Here is a 26,279-nt window from a genome sequence, read left to right as displayed (position 1 = left end):
GGTGGGATGAAAAGCAGGCCCGCAGCTCCCACAACAGGGAGGTCATAGGTCTTTGGGGGAACCCACTGCTGTTACTTTGTAAATGGTCACACCATCAAACTGCAGCTAAGTATTTCCATTCATACACATAGGCATATGCTTTTCTTAACTTTGGTCAGAGAACCTTCATTCACTTCCCTGTTCTCTTTGCAGTGAGTAGTGGTTAACAAAGAGACTCATAACTGGTCAAAGCACACAGAAGTAATTCTGAGCGCTCGGCTAGGTCAGTGTCCCACCATGCAGGGTTCAGGGAACTTTGTGAAGGAAGGAACAGAAAGAGCGTAACAGCTGGAGGATGGGAAATGGTGCGGTGAAATACTGACTTCTTGACATAGACACAGAAAGACAATTATCACATATACTCACTCATAGGTGGTTTGTAAACATAGAGCAATGAAAACGAGCCTACAAACCACAATCCAAGAGAACTTAGACAACAATGAAGACCCTAAGAGAGACTTACATATATCTAATCTACATAGGAAGTAGAAAACGACAAGATCTCCTGAGTAAACTGGGATCATGGGGACCTTGGGGGAGGGTTGAAGACGGGAAGGGAGAGGCAGGGAGGGGAGCAGCGAAAAATGTAGAGCTCATTAAAAATCAATTTAAAAAAGTAAAATAAAGAGAGAGAAAAGGCTCATTTGTTCTACACCCCAAGTGTCATGGTAAGGTAGCAAGACGTATTTTGAATGAAAATACAGCAGTTTCATGAAATGTGAGAAATGCAATAAACATGTGTGTTTTAATAGACACAACATGCAATGTACATTACAAAGGATTGCTTTATTGTTTCTGTATCTGTGCAGTCTTTCCACCTTGGCCCAGCGGGACCCACTTCCTGGATGATGACCATTACTTAGCATATTAATATAAAATTTTCTACACTGGTAGATGGACACGGAAAGGCACGAGGTTTTACAAACACGATGATGTTGACAGTGCTGGGATGTGAGGAGCTGAGGAGCGGTCAGGTAGTACCAAAGTATACAGGGGCTCTTGCGGAGTGAACCCCACTGTCACAGGAGAGCGGTGCTGGGACTTGAGTCGGAGCAAACCAGAGATTAGCCAGGCTATGCCTTGGGTGATCACAGTGGGACATTTGGCCATGACAAATAAATGGTGCTGTGGCTTCTTCACAGTGCTCTATGGTTTAGCTACCATTTATAATTTTTTTGCAATTAAAAATGACAATTGGAGTAGGTATAAGAAACTACACGTGATAGACTGCTGAGATGACGGGCAATGGATGTGAAGATTTAAAGGGCAGTCTAATATTACACAGGCATCTCCATAATATGTTACAACACAGGGGAACTGATTAGGGAGAAAGCATTTAAAAATCAATCACGTCCAAATGCTCCTGAACCTAAACTGCTGGGTACCTTTACCTGAAGGGAACGTTTCCCCCACCCCTTTTCAGCCAGTCAGTTTTGAAAGGCATCAATTATAAATTCAAGGCTGGGCTGGAAAAGTATGACACTGAAAAATGGGGAAATATAGAGGAAAAAATGATGGCTTTCTCTGCCTGTATGAGCTGCCTCTAAATGAGCTGTGTACCATTCATACGTTGAGATAACTTCCACTGGTTAAACTTACTCTCACTCACAAAGACTGACTGTGACGCCACCTTAGTCAATGCCTGGCAGGTCCAAGGAGCCAAAGCCACATGGTGTCTTTGGATAATCTGAGCCAAATGGCAAAAAGAACCATAGGGCGTTATTTGTAAAATACTCAAGTAAGGTTGTGAATTACATTTTGCATATTTTGCTCTCATATTCCTCCTTCTTGGACTGTGGAGTTGTTCCATTCACTGGTAAACTTGTGGCATCTTCCTTGATTGAAGCTGGATCTGGGGTAATGGATCTTTTGGTAAATGCTGGCAAGGCTAGAGGAAAGAGAAAAATAAACCAATGTGAATATAAAACTTGGGCCAAAAAAGTAATCTTGTAGAAGTTAGTTAATTAAACATCATATTTAATTTAGTTTTCTATAACTGAACTTTACACCGAATAGCAGATCTTTAGCATAAATAAAATCAGTCCATTTTCAAAAACACAGCTGATTTTAAAACTGAATTTTTAAATTTGTATCTGAGAGTGGGAGAAGTATGCTTTGTCAGCATACAATGACACAAGCACAAAGAATTTACAGGGAGAAAATCCGAAGGCCTCCTTTCATGGAACCCTCTGTGTTACACCCTCCCGGCTACTAGCAATAGATCCAGAATCCAGCTTTGCTGTTTTTCTTATCTCCCTTCAAAGCTTGAGGCCAGAATGGCACTGTTTTGTGATCTTTCCCTCCAGGCTTCAGCTCTTAGATCCCTACTCATCTACTACTCTTAGAAACCAATAATACAGTATGTATTATAACAAAACTCTGTCTTAGAACCAGTATGTCCACCCACACAGGTTCCGGGAGCCTGCTTTTGTCTGCCTGCCCCTTCTATGTTATCTAGGAGTGAGTCCTCACAATCCCATCTCCAGAAGTCACCTGTGTCTTCCTTTACACCATCCCTGTCTCTTCAGCCTGGGCTGCCATTTCCTCTTTGTCTTTTACCTTGCTCCTCAACCGGTCTAATCGAATTACTTTCCTAAAAGCCAAGGGACACTCTGTTCCTGGACAGCATCTCTACCTTTGTGCTTCTGGTGAAGTTGGAATGAAATCGAGGTCCCTACCAGGGGCTGTCCCTCTCACTCTCCTTTGCATCCTGGCAGACCACGCCCCCCTTCCCCAGACCATTTGAACATTCGGCTCCTGGTACAAGGATCTCTTTTCCCACTCAATTTCAACTCAGCTAGCTCTTTTTACCTTTTCTTTTTTTTCCAAGTTTTAGGTCAACTGTAGCTTTCCCAAAGATGCATCCCATGATCACCCACTTCATGCTCCTGTCCTGGGGTCCCTTCCTCACTCTCCTTTGAGGTACCACACACCCTTACTGTTCACCACTTCTTTCTCCTTGAGATGAGATGACCTTGTCTGCCATTACTGCCTCCTTCAAAAGTGATCTCAAAGCCTTGTATACAAGCCCACTCAAGTTGATGCAAGTGAACACACTAAGAGACTTAAAAAGACAGCCAATTGCAAACTTTTTAGATGTTTTCTAGAGAGCAGGTAGAAAGAAACCCTTTTGTAATATTACAAAACCAGAGCTTAATCATTTAAAAATATTTGATGCTTAACTGGTTAACATACAAAACTAAAGCCTAGTTTCATAAAATAAGCAAATAAAAGAGGCAGAGATGTTATGCTTCCAAACAATAAATGATCCTTTGATGAACAAGAAAGCATCATTCTTATGTTACCAGCATCCCTAACATTTTTATTGCCACATATTGTTGGGATTGACCCTGTAGGATAGATTACTTAAGAAGGAGCGGTTCACAGTTAACTAGGCAGACCTTGAACCATTAGTATAGTAATTATTTTCTGTTATTCTGTGGACTACTTTTCATCCAAAAGATATGAAATGTCCTTCAATTAAATACAAACCAAGATGCCAAGCTTTCGTTTCCTAGCAATCTAAACTGAGGTAGGAGGTAAAATAGTTTTTTAAGGTAACTTTCACTGAACTGTTTTTCTGAAAGTATCAAGTTAGAGTAAAATCTATAACTCACCTCTAAAGTCTATAATAATTCTAGATAATGTTTTGCCTTACTAAAAAAGAAGCCACAGTCCTTTTCTTAGGTCCACTCATTTATTTTTTAAAAAAATCTACTCTTTGGGGTAGTTTAAGATTACAGACAAATTGCAATCTAGGTTTATTTTAAAATTTGGTTTGGAAGCATCAATTCCACAGAAATTAAGCATGTTAGTCTCAAAAGGCTGGGGAGTTCTAGAAGTCACCAAAGTGCTACAGACCTCATTCAAGTCTAGACTAGTCTCAGCCCTGAGAGGGACCTGCCCGGGGTCGCGTGCCTTTCATCTCAAAGGAGCTACACATGAAGACCAGCGGCCAGTCGCCACTTATAAAAAGCGAAAATGACGGCTCCCAAAGCCGACATTGTGACGCTCTCTTGACTAAGCCCCCACTGTCTACAGGCTGAAGGTAATGGAACCAGCCTTCTAAAAGAGGATCCTGACTCAGGGCAACAGCTTCCAGCCAGCCAGGATAAATTTGCTGGTGATCATGCTTTTAATAATGGATTTCTGTGTTCTTATTTCCAATGGCAATATAAACTTACAATTTATACATTTCTTCCCTTCTTCCTGGCAGAGGGAATCCACCTTCTCATGAATTGACCTGAACTACACAAAGCTGACATAAATTACTTCTTAAAACAAACTTTCATTAATGCTGGAGCATTTGAGAGACCACAAATTATGCAGTGTTTTCCCATTTCCTTTGTTTTTTCCATGGTCCATGTTTCTGTGCTCGGTTTGGTTACAGTTTGACAGAGGCCCTACGTCGGCAGAATGAGTGCTTTGGCCTCCATGGCACGGGACAAAAGCGGCCTCATGCAGTTCGTATTCCATCACAAGCAATAAGAGCCTGCTCCGTGGACCCGGAAAGTAAAGTCCATCCACGTCGACAGGGCTGCAGTCATCTCTTCGCCAAGTTTCCACACAGGTTGAAATGGTTCAGGGCTCCAAAGCCAGATTTTACACTCAATTTAGAAGTTAATAAGAAAATTGGACATTTGCTGGTCAGATATAAAAACTGAGGTTTTTGTGGTAGCATTTGTCTTTATAAGACTCATGTCTAACCAAAGTGTACATCTTTACATCAAAGAGTTTCAAAGTAGTGTAGAGAACACCAGGGGTCTCCCACTGCATCGCTTGGAATCCTCCAGAGGCAAACACAAGCAATTCTTTAAATGTCATTCTTCGCTCCATTTATATAAAAAAGTCTAAAATGCTATTTTCTGATTTATCATTTTTAGACATTATCCACACCCACCCACTTCTTCACACCCATCCTTCTAAAATAGCTATTGCTGAAGTTTCAGCTATGTCAATACTGAGTGTTTATATTTTCATGACCATGTAAATAAACACAGCTCAGAAAACACCTAATAGGTAGACTGTAACAACGTTTCTCTTATTTCTCTCCCCAAGTATATTAATTGACTCATATTAATTTTAATATGCTTTTGTTCTACGACAATTTGCCCCCAATGGCTCAATTAACTCCTCCACATTTCTTTTTTGGCGGTTTTACTTTTTTCCTCCCCAAGTCTAAAATTGCATAAGATAATGTGTAATTTCTTTGCTTCCTAAGGATTTTCTCAATAGAATCTCTGTTTACTATGAGAAGATTTATTAAGCATGAGTGTGGACCAGCTGGCTCCACCCCTCACTGGAGGGGGATGACCCCAATGACCTGGACTGACCACCTCAGCTCCCACCCAGGCACACATGCCCGACTTGGGGTTAGTCTCCCCAACATCTACCCCATCTATGATGTGCTGCACATTGTGAAGGGACTGGTCCTGTGGAACGGCAGCCACAAGAGTTCCATGATTCTGGGCAGCAGATGGAGGAAGGTCATTGGTTAAATAAAAAGAAACTGCTTGGCCCTCATTGGTTAGAAGATAGGTAGGAGGAGTAAACAGAACAGAACGCTGGGAGGAAGAGGAAGTGAGCTCAGATTCCACAGCTCTCCTCTTGGGAGCAGACGCCTCAAGAGAGATGCCATGCTCCACTCTCCCGGGCAGACGCACGCGATGAAGCAAGTCGCCAGGTTAGACATGCTGAACCTTTCCCGGTAAGACCGGTGCTCACAGATTATTAGAGATGGGTTGATCGGGATGTGAGAATTAGCCTGTAAGGGCTAGAGCTAAAGGGCCAAGCAGTGCTTAAAAGAATACAGTTTCTGTGTAATTATTTTGGGTAAAGCTAGCCGTGGGGGCGGCCGGGTGCCGGGGACGCAGCCCCGCCGCTCCTATTACTACAGTAGAATAGCTTGCAGGAGTTTTGGTGAGGATGAAGTATTGATGGTGTACCAGAAGCAAGAGGCCTGGTTCCTAACCAACAACACTTTATACAATGAGTGTTGCAAGTAAAGTTGTCTGGACAAAAGTGTGTACTTTGTAATATGCCGAAGCTCCCAATGCCATTAAGATGAATGAAGAGGAGATGGAGAGGCAGGAGAGATGGAGGAGGGAATTATTTGTCTTTTAACTTTTTAAAAATTCATTCTTTGTGTCGTTCTCATCATGCATCTCAGCCTCATTCATCTCCCTATTCCTTCATATCTGCCCTCTGCCCCTGCAACCTCCTCCCCACAAAAAATAAGAGAAAATAAAATTTAAGAGAAAAAAAAGAAGGTGCAGTATGACACACAGTTTACCTTTTTACCCATGCATCTTTACTAGGAAGTGTTCATCCCAAAGGGACATTGGTCTTGTTCAAGGACTCTGGTTTCTACTACACTGTCGGTGCTGGGCCCTCACTGGGACTCCTCTTGGACATCTTGTTGTTGTCCTGTGTTGTGAGGATCTTGTAGTTTTAGGTCCACAGGTACAGCCCCTCATGTGCTCCAGCAGATCACAGATGGGGTGGATTTGGGGGTGGGTCAACTCATAACCCAAGTTTTGGGCTTGGGTAGTTGTGTTGTCGGCCAGCCCGCCAGCTCTCCCCTATCCTCATGACTCATGACCAGGGTGAGATGGCATTGTCCAGGCTAGTTCACCCCTAGCAACAATGACTGGTTCTCCTTCCTTGATGCCCTCAGGGTCCACTCTCCTACAAAGATAGCTTCAGAGCCAGCTCTACTGTGTTGTCCAGGTGAGGTGCAGAGGCCACTCTCTTGAGTGCTGCAGCTGGTGAGGGAAAGGACAGCTCTCTGCTCTTCTGTTTGCTTGCTTTTGTATTTTTTGGTCTTTTGAGTTTGTGTTTGTTTGTATTTTGATGATATTCTCATTTTTATTTATATTTTATTTTTATTTTATCTTTTAAAGGTTTCCTTTTGTGGGGGACGCTACAAAGGTGGAGGGCAGATGATGTAGGATTGGGATTGGGGTATCTGGTGTGAAATTCCCAAGAATCAAGAATTTTTTTTTTTAAAGTGTGAGTACTGTCTCGGGCCAGGGAAGCAGACGGGAACAAATATAGAGATTCACAGGCAGACACAAAGCAGAGAGTGAGAGACCTTGGGCCATTCAGCCCTAAGTGGGATGTTTCCATCAAATCTCTCCCCTCAGGGCTCAGGGAAACCTGTGTAAGAGGCAGAAAGAGTCTAAAAGTCGCAGGGAATGGAGGACACCAGGAAAAGAGGGCCTTCTAAATCAAAAGGCTTAAAGGTCCTATGAACTCACAGAGACTGAGGCACAGGGCCTTCACGGCTCTGTATCAGGTCCTCTGCACTAACATCATACCTTCTAGTTTGCTGTTTCTATGGGATTCCTGGGTGTGTGAATGAGTGGTTCTCTGCTTCTTGTGCTTTCTTTTAAGCTCTTTTTGTTCTGTTGGTTTGTTTTGTTCAGTTATAATGTGTTAGTCATTCTTATTACTTTCCCACAGAACCACAGAAGCCTCTTTTTTTTTCCCTAATGGGAGGTAGAAATGGGCTAGAGATAGAAAGAGGAAAGATAAAAAGTAGCTTAGAGGAGTAGCAGGAGGAAAAACTATAATCAGGATATATTATATGAGAAAATCTCTTTCCAATAAAAGGACAAAAGTGAGTACCCATTTAAGGGCTCACTAATCCTGAAGACAGAAGAATGAATAACACAAACCCACAAAGGCAATGGGCTTCAAGGGCAGCAATCTTCCAAGTTTCCCAGGTCAGGAGAGAAAAGGGAAACCAGATACAGAAGGAAACGGGGTGGAGAAGACAGAAGAGGACTTCAAAAGACAGGAGAAAAATATTTATGATTTTCAACAGCAGTCTTGGATTGGGAGAAGTATTTTCTTCAATGCCCTCATAAGGAAAATAATTTTCAACTTGGAATGTTGTAGCTGGTCAAACTTAGAATTTCATAGTCAGCCAAAGCCTCGATCAACCGTCAATGGAAGATTCCATTTTCAGGGACACAAGTATGAAGGACACTAACCTCCCTCTCCTCAGTGTATTTCCATAGAAGCGAGGGATGAGGAAACAAGGGCCTGAGCAAGTGTCTGGTGCCATATGCATCACAGACTGCTTAGACAAGCCCTTTCACCCTTGGTCTGCACGCTTCCTTTGTTCTCCCCAAACTCCAAATCTGTGAACCGTGTCTTGTCTATTTTTAATTAAATTTTACAAGTTTGTTTTACTGTTTTATGTTTATTAGTGTTCTGCCTGCATATATGTCTGTGAACCATGTGCATACTTGGTGCCTGCAGAAGCCAGAATAAGAAACTTGGATCCCCTGGAACCGGAGTTACAAACGGCTATGAGCCAATGTGGATGCAGGGAATGGAAACTCAGGTCATGTGAAAGAAGGGCCAGTGAGCCATCTCCACAGCCCCTCCCTGAATTCCAAATTTGTAAAGTAAATTTAGTAGTGTGTATATGTGTGTATCTGTGTGTTAGAGAGAGACAGGGACATAGACAGACAGGCAGGCAGGTAGAGGAGAGAGAGAGAGAGCAAGAGAGAGAGAGAGAGAGAGAGAGAGAGAGAGAGAGAGACATGTGTTTGTAGTTACACACATGCCACAGTATGCATGTGGAGGTCAGTGCACAGACTGTGAACATTTGTTCTTTCTCTTCATCATGTGGGCCCAGGGATTGAACTTACGTCATCAGGTCTGGTGGCAAGTAACTTGACCCACTTGAACTATCTTGTCATCCCTTGGTTTTTCTAAAAACCTAATTTTTTCTATTATCCCGTTCTTCTTCCTGGTCCCCATTTCTTTTACTGCACGTTTTCCTAGATTTTATTTCCCATTTGTATAGTTTCTTTCATTTTTATGTCCTACTTAATAATTCTAAGACCTTTTTAAAAAAGCCTATTCCCTCTTCTAGTCTCTAGCTTTAGTATCTGAAAACACCTCTAATTATCTTATTTGACAAAGGTTCTGCTCTATTCTCTGCTGGGCATGGCAGTTTTCCATTTAAGGGTGTTCAGTACAAAGAGAAGTTAGAGGATAATTTCTCTAAGTGGAATTAGTCTGCTACAAAAACAGAAGTATTCAGTGTTAACTAAATTTTGAAAAGTACTGAAGAGATGGATATAACTGTGGCATGAAGATCATAAATAAAATTTGTCAATAAAAAGAGTAAACTATAAGGCTCAAATAATAAATGGAGGAATTTAATTAATTTTTTACATCCTATAATACAAGCAGTGACAAGTAGTTCTTCATTCAGACTATGTTGCAATGATAACTTTTCCTATACTTAATAATTTTATTTACTTTTGAACAACTACATTTGAATAGAACCCCATGTCTGCTTACGAGAAATATATCTTAATTAGAAAAACGATCAAGGCTGGCTACAAGATGGTACAATCAAAACCTAAATGTAGTCTCTCTGAATGCCTATTATATAATATTATATATAATCCCAACAATCTTGATAGCTCCTACAACATGTCTTCTATCCATGTTGTTTTAGGAGCCATTTAAACAGAAAATGGCCCCTCTTCTCCACTCCTGGTCACTATCTCCAGGCTCTTCAATGTATCAGTGGGTGGGACTTCCAATGTCCATGTAATCTGAGGAAAGTTTTACATTACTTAATGTGAAAGATACAAATTCTGGCAGGGCCATACACCAGATTCTGCAATGCTATATCCAACTTGAGATGTAATCCATAGTGAAGAGTGGCCGCAACATCAGAATAGCAGAGGGTTCACACAGATACAAAATCACTTGGTAAAATGATTAAGATGGGAAAGACAAAATGCTTAGCTTTGGGAATAAAATAATCATGATATAATGAAAACCAAATCATTTGTCAGAAACTGATAAATATTTATTAAATGAATCCATGAATATAAATAACCAAAAATGAGAGATATCACCTTTAAATTTGACCTACTTCTTTAAGAATTATTCTGATATATTATTTTATAGCAGGCTAGCTATTTTAAATGACAGAATTATCAAATTTAATGTATAACCCTCCAGGCCCATGATAAATTGAAGAACTAAATTATTATGCAAATTAGAATCTATTAAATAATATTTGAATCCCGATGGCTTAGATAAAAGTAGACTTCAAAAAGGACTTGTATATTCATTTACCTAATTTAATTGAACATTAATTGGGCTTTTACTATGTGCCAAGAATTATGTGGCCAACTAAGGAAGCAACGGTGAACACAGCAGGCATCACTCCTGCTGCGTTCAGTTCACTCTGTGGTGAAGGGATTAAAGAAATCAGTAAATGAAAAGTTACTCAAATGATAAGAAATCAATTTATTTGTTGTCCTATTTAAAAATTTTGTATTGAGTTTTGGCTGTTTAAAATAGAAAACACTTTTAAAACCGTAGGACCGATGCCTTCTTCAATGTTGTTGGAGGCTGCTAGTTCATTTCCCAACAGCCTTGACTTGAAATAATCACTCAGAAACCATATTATTTACAATACCGTTTGGCCAGTAGCTTAGGCGTATTGCTAGGTAGCTCTTACATTCTAAAATAACCCATCTCCATTAATCTGTGCATCACCATGAGGTCATGGCTTACCGCAAAGTTTCGGTGGGCTCCAGCTGAGGCATCTGTCTCCAGTGGTGGCAGCATGGCTTCTCTCTGACCCCGCCTACTTTCACCCAGCATTGTTTAGTCTTTCTGCCTAGCTCTATTGTGTTAAGCCATTGGCCAAAAGCAGCTTCTTTATTAACTAACGGCAATAAAACATATTCACATCATACAGAGGGGAATCCCACATCACTTCAAGCATAACGCATAGACACTGAATGTTGTGAAAGACACCCACTGCAGAAGGTAAGAGGAGAGAAAGCACTGTGGTAACTGGGTCCTGGGCTAGCGAATCATCACATCTTACTGTTGCCACAGGGTAGAAAAAATGAAATTTAGTGTGTAGACATGTATGCATGCTTACTCTTTGTACAAATAAATATTTATGAATAGTTACATGCAAATATATTCCTGTTTTGATGATTTCCATTTTGCTGAGATAACTTTATCTGCTCATCTATAGTTAACAATCTTTAAACCAAAAATTGGTTTAACAGACATTTTTACTTTGGATAATTTACTCTAAGTTTTCTTTAAAATATTTGAAGTCTAAACACAAATTCCATGTTTTAATTCAGTGAGTTGGGTACCATCAGAGGTGTTTATAATTCATAATAAAAATTTTCTCAAACTTTAGCATGAATATTACTATCATGTACTAGCCTTAAAATTTAATTTCCCCATGAGTTATACTTTTTTTTAACAAATCCAATTTAATAACTGGTAATAGACTTTATTACTTACAGTTGAAGTGTGGACTAGACAGGAAGGAACTGCCATCCTGCCAAGAGGCTGAGTGATCTAGGCCATGGATGTGGGAACCTCCAAAAAAGGGCCTGTCGTCCTGAGAAAGAAAGTACCACACTTCAGTTCCATGATCAAAAGAGCGTCACATAAATGTACTGACGGTGAAACTGGACATAATAAACAAGCTATGTATGTATATATATGAAGTATTATATATGAAGAAGAAAGAAATCACTCATTGCTGTGCAGCATGACATTTCTTTCCAGCCTTCTTCATGACACATACACAAAAGGGCTTTAGAGACACATTTACAAAGCTATATGTTACCGGCAAAAAGGTGAAAACATTTTGAAGTCATTACATTATCCGAATCTTCAACTTAACTGTTACTTGCGCACTATCCAGTGGGTACACCATGCTTTACTCAGCCATTATCTTTCTTTGCATGTAGAAGATCCCCATAAATAACACTGGGAGAAGTAACTTTAAATATGCAACCTTTTCCATATTTAGGTCTACCCCTTATGACAAATTCTTAGGTGGAAATAGTGGTTCAATAAAACAATTTTACATTTAAAATGCATTTTATCAGACTGCTTTCTGTATGATTATATTAATATGGTCTTTTACATCCAACAAATATTTAATTAAAAATATACATAATAGGTCCCTGTCTTCATATGTTGCACAAATGTGTCTTTCTTAACTATTAGAGGACAACTTCAAAAAATTTCACTGGTTAAACAGATAAAAAACAGGTACTTGATAAACTTAAATAAATAGTGAACTTGCAATTTTTATGATTCTTTTCAAATTATTTACTATGTTCTTTATTCCCCCTCCCCGATTCATTCAATAATAATAGGAGGTAGAATATACTATGTGCTGGGGCAGGAACAAGTAAGATATTGGATTATGTGATCAGGAAACGTTCATTTTTTCCAAAAGAGAATGGCACTCATTAAACAAATAATCTACACAAAATGTGGTGTAATTAGAAGCATGATATGCACTCTAATAACAGTAAACAACAGAAAGACGAACATGGAATTGAGGCTAAAGAAGATGCCCCTTGGAGGTAATGTTCAGGGAACTATTTGAGTAGAGCTCAATGAAGACACTACTACATGGGTAGCAGCAGGGGGGATTTCAGGAAGTGATTCACAAAGAGCTTAGGAAGTGAAGGAAGAGGACCTCGTGGTCGCAGCATTCTGAAGTGAAGACTAAGTGTGGGCAGAAGCTACATTTTTGCCTTGAAAATTTAATTTTTAAATTAATATATTTGTGCATGCACCCAAAGGTCCAAGAATTTGAGCCTGTGTGTGTGTGTGAAAGACAAATCTCTAGAGTTGGTATTCACCTTCTATCTTTGTGGAATCTGGGGATTGGACTCATATTATTAGGCCTGATCCAAAGGCCTCAATCCATTAAGTAATCATGCTGGTCCAAGGTTAAATTTCTTAAATATTATTGGAAGAAAACACAAATTGTGTAAAGAGAAGGATGGTGGGTCTACCATCTGAAACATACAGTGGGAAAACCAGACTGGCTAAAGATAGCTGGTGTCTGGAGAGTTCACATCAAGCAACTTCAGCAAGGTGGTCTAAGAAGATGTCTCAAATGCACTTGTCCTTGTAGGAAGGCCTCATGTAACATGACTACCTGGGGAATTCACTGCCGTTTCTTGGACCTCAACCAGTTTTTTGTTTGTTTTTTGGATCACTCATACTGTACATAAATGTAAATAAACAAAAAAGTAAAAATAAAAAGTATATACACATACAAACACTTCTATAAGAGGATTCTTGTTTCCCTCTCATTCCTCGAGTCCTGCATGTATGTAATAGAGCACAGGATCTATTACAACACAAGCCTCCTGCTTTTCCTAATCACTGGATCTCCATCATCACCATTATATATCATAGCTTCACTTACACTCTTAATATCCACTCTTATGGTTTAGTCAGGATTTTATTCCTATGACAGATGCATTGCAACAAAGAGGCTTGTTCATACTGTAATTTCCTAGATGTGAAATCACTGGATGGCATATTTTTCATGCTTCATTGTAGTTGTTGATCCCACAAATTTCAGTAAGTTGTGTTTTTACTTTAATATAGTTAAATATTTTTAGCTTCCTCTGGCTTGCTTCTTTGGGCCATAATGGGCTAGTTACAAGTATGATGTTTAATTTCTAAGTAGTTGGGTATTTCCCAGACAGCTTTTTGTTATTGATTTTTGGTTTTATCTCTCTGTGGATAATCTTTATAATTTTAACCATCTTAAAAATTTTTAAATAATTTTTATCACCCAGAATATAGTCTACTTTGGAGAATGTTCAGTGTATACTTTGCCTAGTGCCGGAGGACTTTTTGAAAGTTTCAGTTAGTTGTTGTTGGTTGGTGGTACAACTCTAGTCTTCATTGATTCTTCTGCTAATGGCGTCAATTATGAGACAAGAAATGGTAGCATTTCAAAGTCTAGGCTCGCTGTTGTTTATCGTTCTGTTGGTAGCTGTTGCTCCATGTGTTCAGAGGCACCACTGCAAAAATTACTCCTTCCTTCCACATGGCTTACTCATGACACAAATATTCATACTTCCTTTCTTTACATGCAAGAACTGTGGAGGCTTAACTACATATTTTCAGTTTTAACATTTCATGTCTTCAAAATACAGTCAGAGGGAGCTAAAGAGATGACCTAGCTGTTAAGAGTTCAGATGTAAATTTAATTGCCTGTGCCTACATCAGGTGGCTCAAAACCCCTGTAACCTCAGAAAGAGGGGATTGGCACCCTCTTCTGACTTTCACATGTACTTATACATACTTACATACACACTTACACACACACACACACTTAAAAACTAAAATAAAATCTTTTAAAAATTGTCCAAATTTTCCATATCAACATGCCAGAGTATGAAAAAGAGTACCTTCTTTTCCTATATTGCTCCTTCATTCCTATATTGCTATTTAATCTGTGGAATCTCAATTTAAATATATTTTACAAGGTGATCAAAAATTCAATGCTTCTTTTTATTTCCTATTTATATGTAATCAAGTACTTTAGTACCAAGAAGAAAACACTTAATAAAAAGAAAGATTCTTTGCAATGTTAATAATCCTGGCTTCTGCCTTATAACAATTCTTTTATCCTTAAAACAAGGCCCTGTTTTTATCGCTGTCTTAAGTCTGAATAATCCAGTTAGCCAGAACTCTCTGCAAAAATTCAATGGATGAAAGAACTTGCATTTTCTAGTATTTTCCCTGGGCTTCTTCCACTTCTCTTTCATAACTCTCATTGTAATCGGTTCCAACTTGACTGAGTTCCTCTGCTAAGGTGACATCTAATGACTGCTATCTAGTGATGTACACCAAATGCTTTCCTCTGAGGGACACTGTCAGCACAAAGTTTCTAAGTGACGCATTTAATTTTAAGGTTTTATCAATCTCTTCTCCCTGGAGGAAAGGAAACTAAAATGCATGTATTTCTGGATCTGTGGCATGAATGTTTTCCTAAACTCCTTTTGTTATATAATGTGCTCTCTCTATTTCCACTCCACTCTCTGACCATCTGTATTCCATCAGTGTTCCAGAGAGGTCAGCTTCTTCCTCAGCAAACTTCATTCTGCTGGAAAATTCAAACTGGACATTCCCCTACAGTTTGCAATTCAGGTCTCAATTTGTACCTCTCCTTGTGCAGATTTTAATCACCAGGGTGGGGATCTGACTTTCACCAGCAACCCACCTTTCTACCTATCTACCCACAATCCTCCACCATTTCCCAAAGTGTCACCTGTAGTAAGAGGGTACTAGAATATATGATGACACACTGAAATTAAAATCTCTTTACTGAGTGTATATTGGCACATAGGAGATGGCTATTCTTACAGCTGCAGGTACTTTTGGTATTCTTTTCTTTTCTTTGTTGAGAAAGTCATGTAGCCTAGGCTGCCTTTAACTTACAATCCTACTGTCTCAGCCTTGAGTGCAGGAGCTATAAGTATGAGCCATCCCGGGCAGTCAGATCACCTCTAAGTAGTCTCCTTACTAATACTTTATCATCTGAACTGATCTGAACGGAACCGCCAACTATGCAGTCCATCTTTTCTACAGGAAATCTAAACCGATTCAACAATGCTATAACTGCATGTTGGCAACCTTCATCACTAGAGTTACAGACTCTTGAAAATACTGTTTTATAAACTGGACTTAATGAGTTTAAAGATAAAAAGGAAAGAGAACACCAAGTTTTGAGGGTAGTGAAGGCTGGGTCAATCTGGGAATATTGTTGGGGGGTTGGATATGATCAAAGTTTATTGTATGCAATTCCCAAAGAACGAATAAAAAAAAAACAAGAAAAGACAGTACTAGATAAGACCATTGGATGGCTCTTTAGGACTTTTCTATCAATAATAGCAAATGTAATTATTCCATTATGACAGTTGTATAAAATTTTATGTTCTATGCCAAAGAACTAGGGTATAGAGCATAAAGCTATAGTAGGATAAAACAATGTGCTTAACTGAGTTATCACTTCTGATCCATAACTGTTTTCAGATTAAGAAAAAAATTGCAGTTTAATTTGTATTTTTTTAAAAAAATGTTTTAACCTAAAAAAAAAACAAAATTAAATAATATAGTTAGACATGGCAGCATTTAAGTCCAGCTGATGCTAAATGAATACAATGATTCTTATTTCCACATAATTTGATTTCCAAACAAAGTTTGGGATGTTTCACCCAAGAATTATTGGGAAAAAAATGGCCATTAGACTTTCATTAGACTCCTACATTGTTTTTTTTTTTATTGAAAGAAAAAAAAAAGAAATTCCCGCCTCCTCCCAGCCTCCCATTTCCCTCCCCCTCCTCCCACCTCTCCCTCTCCCTCTCCAGTCAAAAGAGCAGTCAGGGTTCCCTGCCCTGTGGAAAGTCCAAGGTCCTCCCCCCTCCATCCAGGTCTAGGAAGGTGAACATCCATACTGGCCAGTTAGCTCCTTGGGCAGCTGAGGAGAGGGAACCTGAAATGACCCTATCCTATAGCCATACTGATGAATATCTTGCATATCACCATAGAACCTTCATCTGGCGATGGATGGAAATAAAGACAGAGACCCATGCTGGAGCATTGGACTGAGCTCCCAAGGTCCTACACTGTTTTAACCTAGAATACAATCAACAATTTATTATGTATGCTTGCTCTTTATTCTGGGGTCAAAAGTAAAACAGACAGTGCCTGTACTAAAATGCCATGCCATACAGCAAAGAGCATTTCTTAAACTTCCATATTCATTTATATTTATACTACTGTTTTCTATATGTTCTTAAATTTTTACTTCACACACTATGTAAGGCTCTCTCCAAAGAGTGACAAATTGGTTGGGTTGAGGGATGCATAGTGATAAATCTGCATAGCAATTTACATTTAGTTTCTTATCAAAGAAGGGAAAGGGTAGCTACAAATGACACAATAGTGATAAAAGGGTTAATGTTCTCTTAAACTCTCCCATGGTTGCTCCTACTATTCCCAAGCAAAGCCCATGAACTTGTGTGAATACTACACTGGTCATGTATTTTGGAGTATCAAAACTACAATGTTTATGCATTACCTACAATCTCGGATTGTGCTAGTTGCACACAGCATGTTTTAGAAGCTAGTGTTGCAGATCTGAGCCAGAAATAGCTGACTCGAGAAAGTGCAGAATGCTATTAATTGCTATGAGCGAGGCATAAACAAATTACAGAGAGATTCAGTGAGTGAGAAGTGACTTCCAGGAGCAAGCCAGGGACTTATATCACACACATGCTTAGACTGAAAAAAAACACGGCCGAGGGCCTGGGCAACGTCTGCCTTCCCTTCATACAAACTGTGGAAAGCCATTACCAACACTGCACCTCACTCCTCTAATCCTGGGAAACAGCTGCTTCTTCAAATAGAAGCGGCACACCAACTCTTCAACTGTAAGTTAAAAAAAAAACCTACTGTTTTCTTCTCAGAAAGAGGAAGAATGGAAAGGGGTACACCGTCTGTGGTTTTATCAAAACATTCCAAAGTTAATTAAAACCATATATTTAGTATGGATAAAGGTAACAAATGGAGGGGTTGTTGAGCAAACCACGCTCCTCCGTGAATTCAGATTAGTGATGCTGTGTTACTGGCTCACTGTGGACATTCTGTTCTATTTGAAACAGCTGGGGCTGTGAGGAAGACTGCATTTCCTACAGAAACTCAATTAGGCTGGGTGGAAAAGAGGCCATGAAATGCTTCTGTTGTCTACAGAGAGTCAGTGAGAGTGTGTTGGGCTTGACTTTGACTTGAATTCTAAATACAAATGGAGATCAGGCTCTATGCAATCAGCTTGGTCAGCTTAGTACACTATTATACTCGCATATTTTTATATTACCTCGTGCTCTTAAAATTGTCCGCACTGGGTTGTTTGGACTCTTGACAGGTTTCTAGAAATTGGATCCTTTTTCTCCTGCTGGTGTCACAAGGGGTAGACAGAAGGAGAGGGGCTGTGGGCCTGGGTGGAATGAGAATCTAATTTGCCTGCTTCCTGCTCACACGTCTTTCCCTGCAATGGTGTGGTCACACATGATGTTGCATTTCTTTCTTACATGACAGCAGTAACAGGAGAGAAATCAGATGCCAATATGGTCTTGAGTTCCCACAGCTATTTGTCCACAGCAATGCAGGACTCTGCAAATGAATGCTAGGAAACAACCTCTTCCAATAAAACTTCAGAACTGGCTTTATCTTAGTTAGCTCAGTCTGCTTTCTTAAAGAATCCAGGACCCCTAGTTCAGCGATGGCTACGCCCACAGTATGCTGAGCTCTCAATCAACAATAGCTAGGAAATGCCCTGTAGGCTCACCAATGGCACAATCATATGGAAATATCTTCTCAATTGGTGCTCCCTCCTTTATGATGACTCTACCTTGTGTCACAGTGACAGAAAACTACTCAGAATGGGCTTTCTCTCAGTGTGGCTTCCCTCTACTTAAGTAATTTTAACCTGTGTCAAGTTGACAAACATCTAACTAGCACAGACCTCTGCTCTCAGTCTCTTTAAATTTATTTGTAAAAATGACTATTGGTGTCCATAACTGGCAAGACAGAGTCACAAAATGTCAGTCTGCTGCATTATTTAGGGCATGCATCTGCTGAATTTGGTGGTGATCTATATATTTATCACAAGAATGGATAAATATGTAAAAATGTTTACAGAGTATTATTCTGAAGCATGGCCTTTGTAAAATAGAATTTGTGGGCCTGTGCTACACTTATACCATCTATTTCTAAAATTCTCAAGCTTATTTTCTCATATTTCCAAGTTTAACCCATTCCATAAACAGGTCTGACTCACCTTCGGCTGCAAATCCAGTTTTACATAAAATTGTGCAGCTACTTGCTACCCGTGTTAAACATTCATGACTTTGCCATATGCTATTATGAAGACTGCACTGATTTATAGCAGTTTGACACCACTAGATAGCACAAATTCACCAGCTAGCAAATCATGTTGTATTGAGAAATAATGTTTTAAAGGTTTAGTATGCACGCAGACCTCTGTTAACTGGTGATAATGTAATCATGTAGTTTTGGAGAAAACTTTTCCAACACATTAAAAATACAGTCCTATGTTTTGTGACTGTAAGCCATATGAAGACCGAACATAGAAATAGCACAGTAGTCAAGAACATAGAACATTGCACTTAGGTAGACTTAGGCTGAAATACGGATTCAAACATTGAACCACTCCATAACCTTACTTTCTTCAGCAATATGGGAGATGAATAAGACCAATCTGACAGCTGCTGCAGGAGTAGGCGTGACTTCACATAAGACATGTAATACCTGGGAAAGTCTGTTCTGACACACTCAGTGAGTAGTAATTGTCACAGGCTCCTGTTGCCTGCACATTAACTTCCACTGAAGGAGAAATGAATAATTCAGGATGTATGGTACAATACAGGAATGTTGGATGGTAATTTAAAAATTGTCATACATACAAGGCAAAAATTTTAACAGTGTAGCTAATCACTCTAACTTTAAAAACTGGTAAAAAGTAATGGAATCATGAGAAATTCTCTTAACTTTGAAGGTATCAATAGCATAACTATGCTAAAGAAGAATCATCGAAATGAGTACTATCTAACTCTATCCAATTATATTAGGAAGGAGGCAGCTCCTTGGAAATAACACTTGGTTGTAATATGTGAATACATACTGTGTAATGAATATTCATTAGCATTAAAGTGTGTAAAATAGACACTTTTTGTTTTTGTTTTTCTGTAATTGTAAGTACACATCTGAGCATAGATGGATTCTCTATAGGTCAACATTCTTCGTGTGTGTGTGTGTGTGTGTGTGTGTGTGTGAGAGAGAGAGAGAGAGAGAGAGAGAGAGAGAGAGAGAGAGAAAGGAGAGGAGAGAGAGCATGTGTGTTGGGGGTGGTAATTTCGTCCTGCAGGGATTATCTGGCGATGCGTGGAGATCTTTCTGGATGTCACAATTTGGGTGGGTGTGCTACGGGCAACTGAGGGCGATGCTAAACTGAATAAACTTCAGGGATGCTGCCAGCCATCCTATAATGCATAATGTCACCTCAGCAACAAAACTACCTGGCCAGAATGTCACAATGTTCAAATCAAGACACTTGGTTCTGAACTAAGATCCTTCAGGGCTGTGGTGGTTTGAAAGAAAATGGTGCCCAAAGAAAGCTGCACTATTAGGAGGTGTGGCTTCGTTGGAGTAAGAGTGACCCTGCTGGAGGAAGTGTGTCACTGTGGGGATTGGCTTTGAGATCTCCTATGATTAAGCTACTCCCAGTGCCACAGTCTACTTCCTGCTTCCTGCATATCAACATGTAGCAGCTACCTCTCCAGAACCACGTATGCCTGCACGCCACTATGTCCCACTAGGATAATAATGAACTGCACCTCTGAATTATAAGTAAGCCACTGCAATTAAATGTCTTCTGAGATTGTCAGGGTCATGGTGTCTCTTCACAGCAATAGAAACCCTGACTAAGACAAGGGCCAAGTGGGCTCATCTGTCTGCCCTCAGATAGTGGGGTAAGGCTAGGGAATGGTATACTTTTTGTCAACATGATCAAATGATCTCACTCATCTATTTGCTGGTTACACATTTATAAATCTGAGGTCCTGCACAGAATTATCCTACCTAAGAGAATAACTAGAAATACCAAGGCTTTAGGTTCAATAGCACAGGATACTGAACCTCAAGAGAACTTCTGTGCCGAGTACACCTTGTCTTACACATGAAGGAGGGCAGTCATTTACAATATCTTTGACCAACCAAGTGACCAGGGTGTTCCTGGCTCAGGATTTCTTAGGTGGCATTCATTTCTACAGACAGACGACATGCTATAACAAGTGAAATCGAGTGGAATCTTTTCTTTCCCAAGTACTCTGACACAAACACTGCCGCAGCTGCTTATAAGCTGTATAGACTTAAAGATAGTTAAGGACCCAAGTTTTCAAAACTGTATAAAGAACATTACTTTAAGGCTCTTGATTCTGTATCTGGTGTCATCTCGGCGCTGTTGAACAGCATCTCTGTGAATTCTGTATTTAGAATATCTGCCATCAGTTTTCTCAGATAAACTGGAGGAAACCTGGAAAAGAAAGATAGGGTTCAAAATTGGTAAATGAAAGAATAATCAGTGCTCGAAAATAAGAGCAAGGAAATATTGGAGTACAGAAAAATAACTGTATCTAGAGAGATACATACAAAAAAAAAAAGGCACCCAAAGGAAAATAAGAAAACGGCCATGCTGTACTTGGTCACAGGTATAAGATGGGTGTGATATACTCAGAGAACACTAACCCTCCCTTTCCAGCTGCTAACAACTACCAATTGCTCCACAGCTGGAGAAGGGGTTGTGCGCCAATGGATCGCATATATTTCAAATTTAATATTTCATTTTTCTTCATAATCACACAAATCCAGAGAACAAATAAATTAAGAAAGCAACATGTTCAGGACCCTTATTCTATTTTTTTTTCTTTCTCTTCATTTTCAGGAAAAAGAAGGAACACAGGAATTACCTCTGAGAGTCAATTATTTAGACATGTAATATTTGTGGGACAATTTAGAAGACAATGAGGGTAAATGATTTTGGTGTGTACAATTATCTATGGTAGGTAGAGACTGAAATCTTCCCACAGAACCTTCATCTTATTGGTGGCTCAGTGGGGAAGGGAACTTGGAAATCCAGCTCCAAGCTTTTCATTTTCATGAGGACAGCAAAGGAAAGAAAAAATTGCTGTTCATAAAGTCACGAATGCTGGGCCAGAGCTAGGCAGTTTGTGGCAGATCTGGATTGGAACTCAGTGTCATACCCTTCCCACTCTACCAAATAAGCAATGTTTAAATTCAGGTGACAGAGCTGAAGCATTTTGGTCTCCAAAAATGGGGTTAAAAGAAGAAGGGAGACTGAGGGGGACAATATAGTCAATTCAAGAAAGAATAAAGTCAAGTGTATCAAAGTAGGATAGAGTTTAAAATACAATTGTAAAGTGCATTTTTGTGTGTATATGTTAGTGGTGGCACAGATGACAGAATTTGTGTCCTTCAGTTTCTATTAAGAAAGTATTCCCGGGGGTGGATAATAAAAAAAATAAAGGATTCCCTGAGACATTATGCCATCTGGGGCATGAACTTGAATTTAGATGAACATGTAGGCCTTTGAATTCTTATTTATATCATACTGATATACATGTGTATATATGTGCATGTGTAAATATAATCAATATTTAATAATATGAAGGCTTTCTATGTTTTCACCTAAGGCTATATCTATTTCATGAAAGTGATAAATGAGCTATTTTTAATTGCATAGATGTCTTTGGAATACACACGAACATATGGAATGGTCTACAGATGGAGGCAACGGTGAAAAGAAGACAAATTAGATCTCTCTCCCAGCTAATTTGCAAACTCAAAGCTTCAATTTCCTCATATGTAAAACAGAAAAAATATGTCTAAATATCAAAGATTTATTCACAATGGATTTAGCTACTGTTAACTACATAGTGCAATAAAAGTTATAAAAATACTTGCTGCATTTGATAACAAACAAAAATAGCTAAACAAGCATGTCTCTTTTCAGAATACAGGTTACACTTTTAAAAAATTGGAATGTACAGCTCTGAACTTGAAAACACATTCTCCCCGAAAAATTCGGTATAAACATATCTTCATATTGGGGTCTGGGCATGTGTAAGACAGGCTTCTAGACCACCGCTAGACTTTGAGTGACAATAATAGAACTTCTGATAAGAAAACAAAACTTCTGGACTGCACTCGTAGGCTTTCTGTTTAGTAGGAGCACTGAGGGACAAGTGAGTTTACTGGGAGCCTACGTCACAGGCTTACACTGGTCTAAAGGGGGCATCTGTTTGTCACTCATCCTTCATTCATCTAAGCGACACTAGTACAGACGGGGAATAAAAAACATTCTCCACACCGAGTTGAATGAAGGGAAACCACAGGGCTCTGTATGTTGGTGTCCTAACTGTCTGGTAGGGATTTAAACTGGAAATACTCATTCACAACATGAGACAGAATCAACACAATAAACAAGGAATGCTTATTTTTTCCTCTTTGCAACTGACCAGCTTCAGGATTATGCTAAAATAGTTCAGTTATGAAATCATCAAAAATACTCATTATATTTTGAGATCTGCATCATATCATTGATTGCAACATGCCCATGCTATTTTCCTCCTCAAATGTATCATCAAATAATATGTAATATTTATAGAGAACCTAAATATTACTTAAGTCATATTTTTAGGGATTTTAAGGCCAATTTGAAACAAGAGGCTACATGTTCACAACATGAACACTACATCACTTTTAGTTTTAATCTTTTATTTGTATCTAGTGTGTGTTGACACTGTAATAAGCTATAACTTGTTAAAGCTATACTTTCCATTTGCATCCCCTAAAGGGACACAAGAAGAAATGAACTCTAAACTATCATGAACTGGATTTCACATGTCATGGGAGAGGAATAACTATGAAATACAATGTCTCTAAAACACAAAGTATCTCATCTTACTGATGTCACTGGAATGTGTCACCCCTTTAATTCTTAGGGTTTTCTAAATTATTGTTACACGTTTAGAGAGAAAAAGCAAATTTCTAATAGTAAGATAAAAGTATCTATTTTTTCTATGTTCTATTAATACAGAAGTTGGGTTATTTTTATTCCTGACTTCATAAATATCAGTGAACTCTGGGAAGATGGCACTGTTAAAACCCCCAGTGGTTGTCAGCACTTCCTCCCTTCCCACAGGTTTGCTTGTGCATTAGGAAGATGTCAAGCGTCCTAACTCAGACAGAAATAATGAAAGAGACAAGCCAACTCCTCCTCACTCTGAAGTCTTTGAAATCCTCTAGAAGGCTCAGTTTCTCAGGCACAGACTCCAGATGGTCTAAGGCCACTCGGGTACTCTAGGAAAAGAACAAAACAAAGCATAAGGGGACTCATCAAAAATTAATATTTTCAGAATCTGAATACTGAAAACAAGCCACACCACCAGCAAATTAAACTACAAATTTATAGCCAAATAAGAATAAATATTTTTAATAGGTCTTTCAGATCAGGAGAATTAGTTCCTTTCACAAAGTATATGAGATGCATTTGCAAACCTGACTCCTCTAAAAGGCTTCCTAGATAATTGCTTTCAACTGACACACTGTGCAATTTTCTATAGAGCATTTCATATTTGCATTAATTTACAAAAATTGCTTCAGTGAACACCAAAAATTAAGCACCAGGTGATAGTGAGGAGAGATGAGCTTGCAGTTGCATCTCTACGGAGCACATTAGACACCCTCAAATGTTGTCATTGCGAAGAGTTCTCAACCATTATGTTTAGGAAAGACGCAAATGCAGAGCAGTTCTCAAAAGACAGAAGAGATGTCTGAAATCAAACATCTGTAGCAGAGGCATAAGACTGCTGATTATCAATCAGTAAGTTATTACAGAGCCATTGAATAGCTGGTTCTGCTACACCCACCAATGTGGATATCAAGAGGGAATGATCTTAAAATGACCTCCTGGATGCTCAGTGGTTAGATCTACCTTGAGCTAAAGATGGTGTATATACAGGAAACCAGTGTTAGCTTTCTAATTGGAAATGAATTTTAATTATCAAAACAAAACAAAAACCCACTAGTGATGTATGACTCAGGGCATAACTCTCAGAGCAGCAGATCAGTTAGTAGCCGGGAGTTTCATTGGATGTAGCAATGAGATCCCCATGCTCTTTCATCGTAGACCTTTCCATGGGACTGTAGGAGTCACATGCTCCAGAGGTCTGCTCTGAGACAGAGAACTGGCCACCATGTCGGGTTCCGTGTTTTAGGGTTTGGTATTCACCAACACATGGCTCAACAGTAATTAGCTCAAGTGATATCCATGTGGTGGATTAAGTCACTAAAGGAGGCAAGTCATATGGCTGTAATATTTCATTTGCCTGAAGATCAGAGAGTAAAACAGCTGCCTGCTCAGCCTTACAGACCAGGCAGTGATGACACACACCTTTAATCCCATTAGCCCCATACTAGATTGCCATAGAAACCGGGCCATAATGGTGCAAGCCTTTAATCCCAGAACTAGAGAGAAATATAAGACAGGAGGAGACAGCTCTCATTCAAGTCTCATTCTGAGATTTTCTGAGGCAGGATCACCATTTCAGACTGAGGTAGAGGTAAGAGCCAGAGGCTGGGTGTTTTGCTTTTCTGACCTTCAGGCTGAACCCCAACATCTGTCTCTGGGTTTTTATTAATCGGACTACAGGTGACCTGGCTTTAGATTGGGTGGTTAGGTCTGACTTATGGGCATGGCAGAAGTTTTGATTTGAGAAGTACTTATCACTCTCCACTCAATCTCCCCCTTGATTCGCTCTCCATTCCAGAGGTTCTGTGCTCTGCCTAGTGTCTCCCACCAGGGCCTCACCAAGGCAATTTTTTCAGAGCCCAGACTTTATGTCTCCCACGGCTGCTGGGCATGGATGTGCCCAATGGATGAATACAAGAAACTAATGGGATGCCTTTGTTCAACACATTTTCAGTTCACCCCTCCCCACCTCCTCCTTCTTCAGTAACTGCACTAATGAGCTCAATCAAAAGCCTAGTTGGAATTCTGCAGAGCGACCCCCTTGACAGGCACGTGGGATTTGCCTCTCCTGTTCTGAGTTCTATGTGGCTTTTCCAGTGTTTTGAAGCTCCAGCTGTTTTCTGGCTTTGTCTATACAAATCAGCGCTCCTGTTCTTCAGAAGCCTGCAGAGAGCAAGGAGAATGCAGCCGCCGCCATTTTGAACAGGAACTTGTTTTGTGCTGTTCCAAGTTAGCAAAGTGTTCTTTCTCAGGGTCTATTGAAAAGATTTAGTATTTTGTTCCTTCTGCTTAACATTTATATTATTGTTAGTTTTTCTGCTTCGTGTACTTACTTAAACTGCCATACATTTTAAATGGCTTCACTTAATTTTTCCATGGGTTGGAAAGATTCATCAAAACGACATTTTTCTTAACATAGGATACAGCATGTATGCTTCAGAAAGCAGGGAGCTGGGTTTTTTTTTTTGTTGTTGTTTGTTTTTAGACACTTTGTAAGCTATATTTACTTAAGTAATAAAATTAGAGATATTTAAGAACTATATTAATTCTTGGAAATAAAACACAAAGCAAAGCTCTGATGACTATTTTAAGAGAAAACTGTGCAATGAATAAAACCCTTTCCATAAGCAGATCCTAATAGACTTTCAGCACTAAAATTTTATTTCTTTTTTTTTAACCTCATGTTTTCTTCTCATTTGGGAGTGATCCTCTGAACCTGGACTAAGTATTTTAAACTCATTTATTTCTCAAAATAAGCAGATAA

The 26,279-nt window shown here is 39.3% G+C and overlaps 1 protein-coding gene across 1 annotated transcript in view; it reads right to left on the bottom strand.

Moving 5' to 3' along the window:
* Positions 1–819: 819 nt before the first annotated feature.
* Cep128 (centrosomal protein 128) overlaps positions 820–26,279 on the bottom strand; it is a 358,487-nt gene continuing 333,027 nt past the window's right edge. The window contains exons 22-25 of the mRNA XM_041658366.1: positions 23,767–23,844; positions 20,885–20,998; positions 11,356–11,455; positions 820–1,927 (exon numbers count right to left, since the gene is read on the bottom strand). Coding sequence (XP_041514300.1) covers positions 1,791–1,927; positions 11,356–11,455; positions 20,885–20,998; positions 23,767–23,844 — 429 coding nt within the window. The 3' untranslated portion in view covers positions 820–1,790. The remainder of the gene's footprint in view (positions 1,928–11,355; positions 11,456–20,884; positions 20,999–23,766; positions 23,845–26,279) is intronic.

The sequence above is a fragment of the Microtus oregoni genome, unplaced genomic scaffold, assembly GCF_018167655.1.
Source record: "Microtus oregoni isolate MIOR12 unplaced genomic scaffold, Mior012 000009F_ref0000495, whole genome shotgun sequence".
Classification (NCBI taxonomy): Eukaryota; Metazoa; Chordata; class Mammalia; order Rodentia; family Cricetidae; genus Microtus; species Microtus oregoni.
This window is presented reverse-complemented; position numbering and strand designations above follow the sequence as displayed.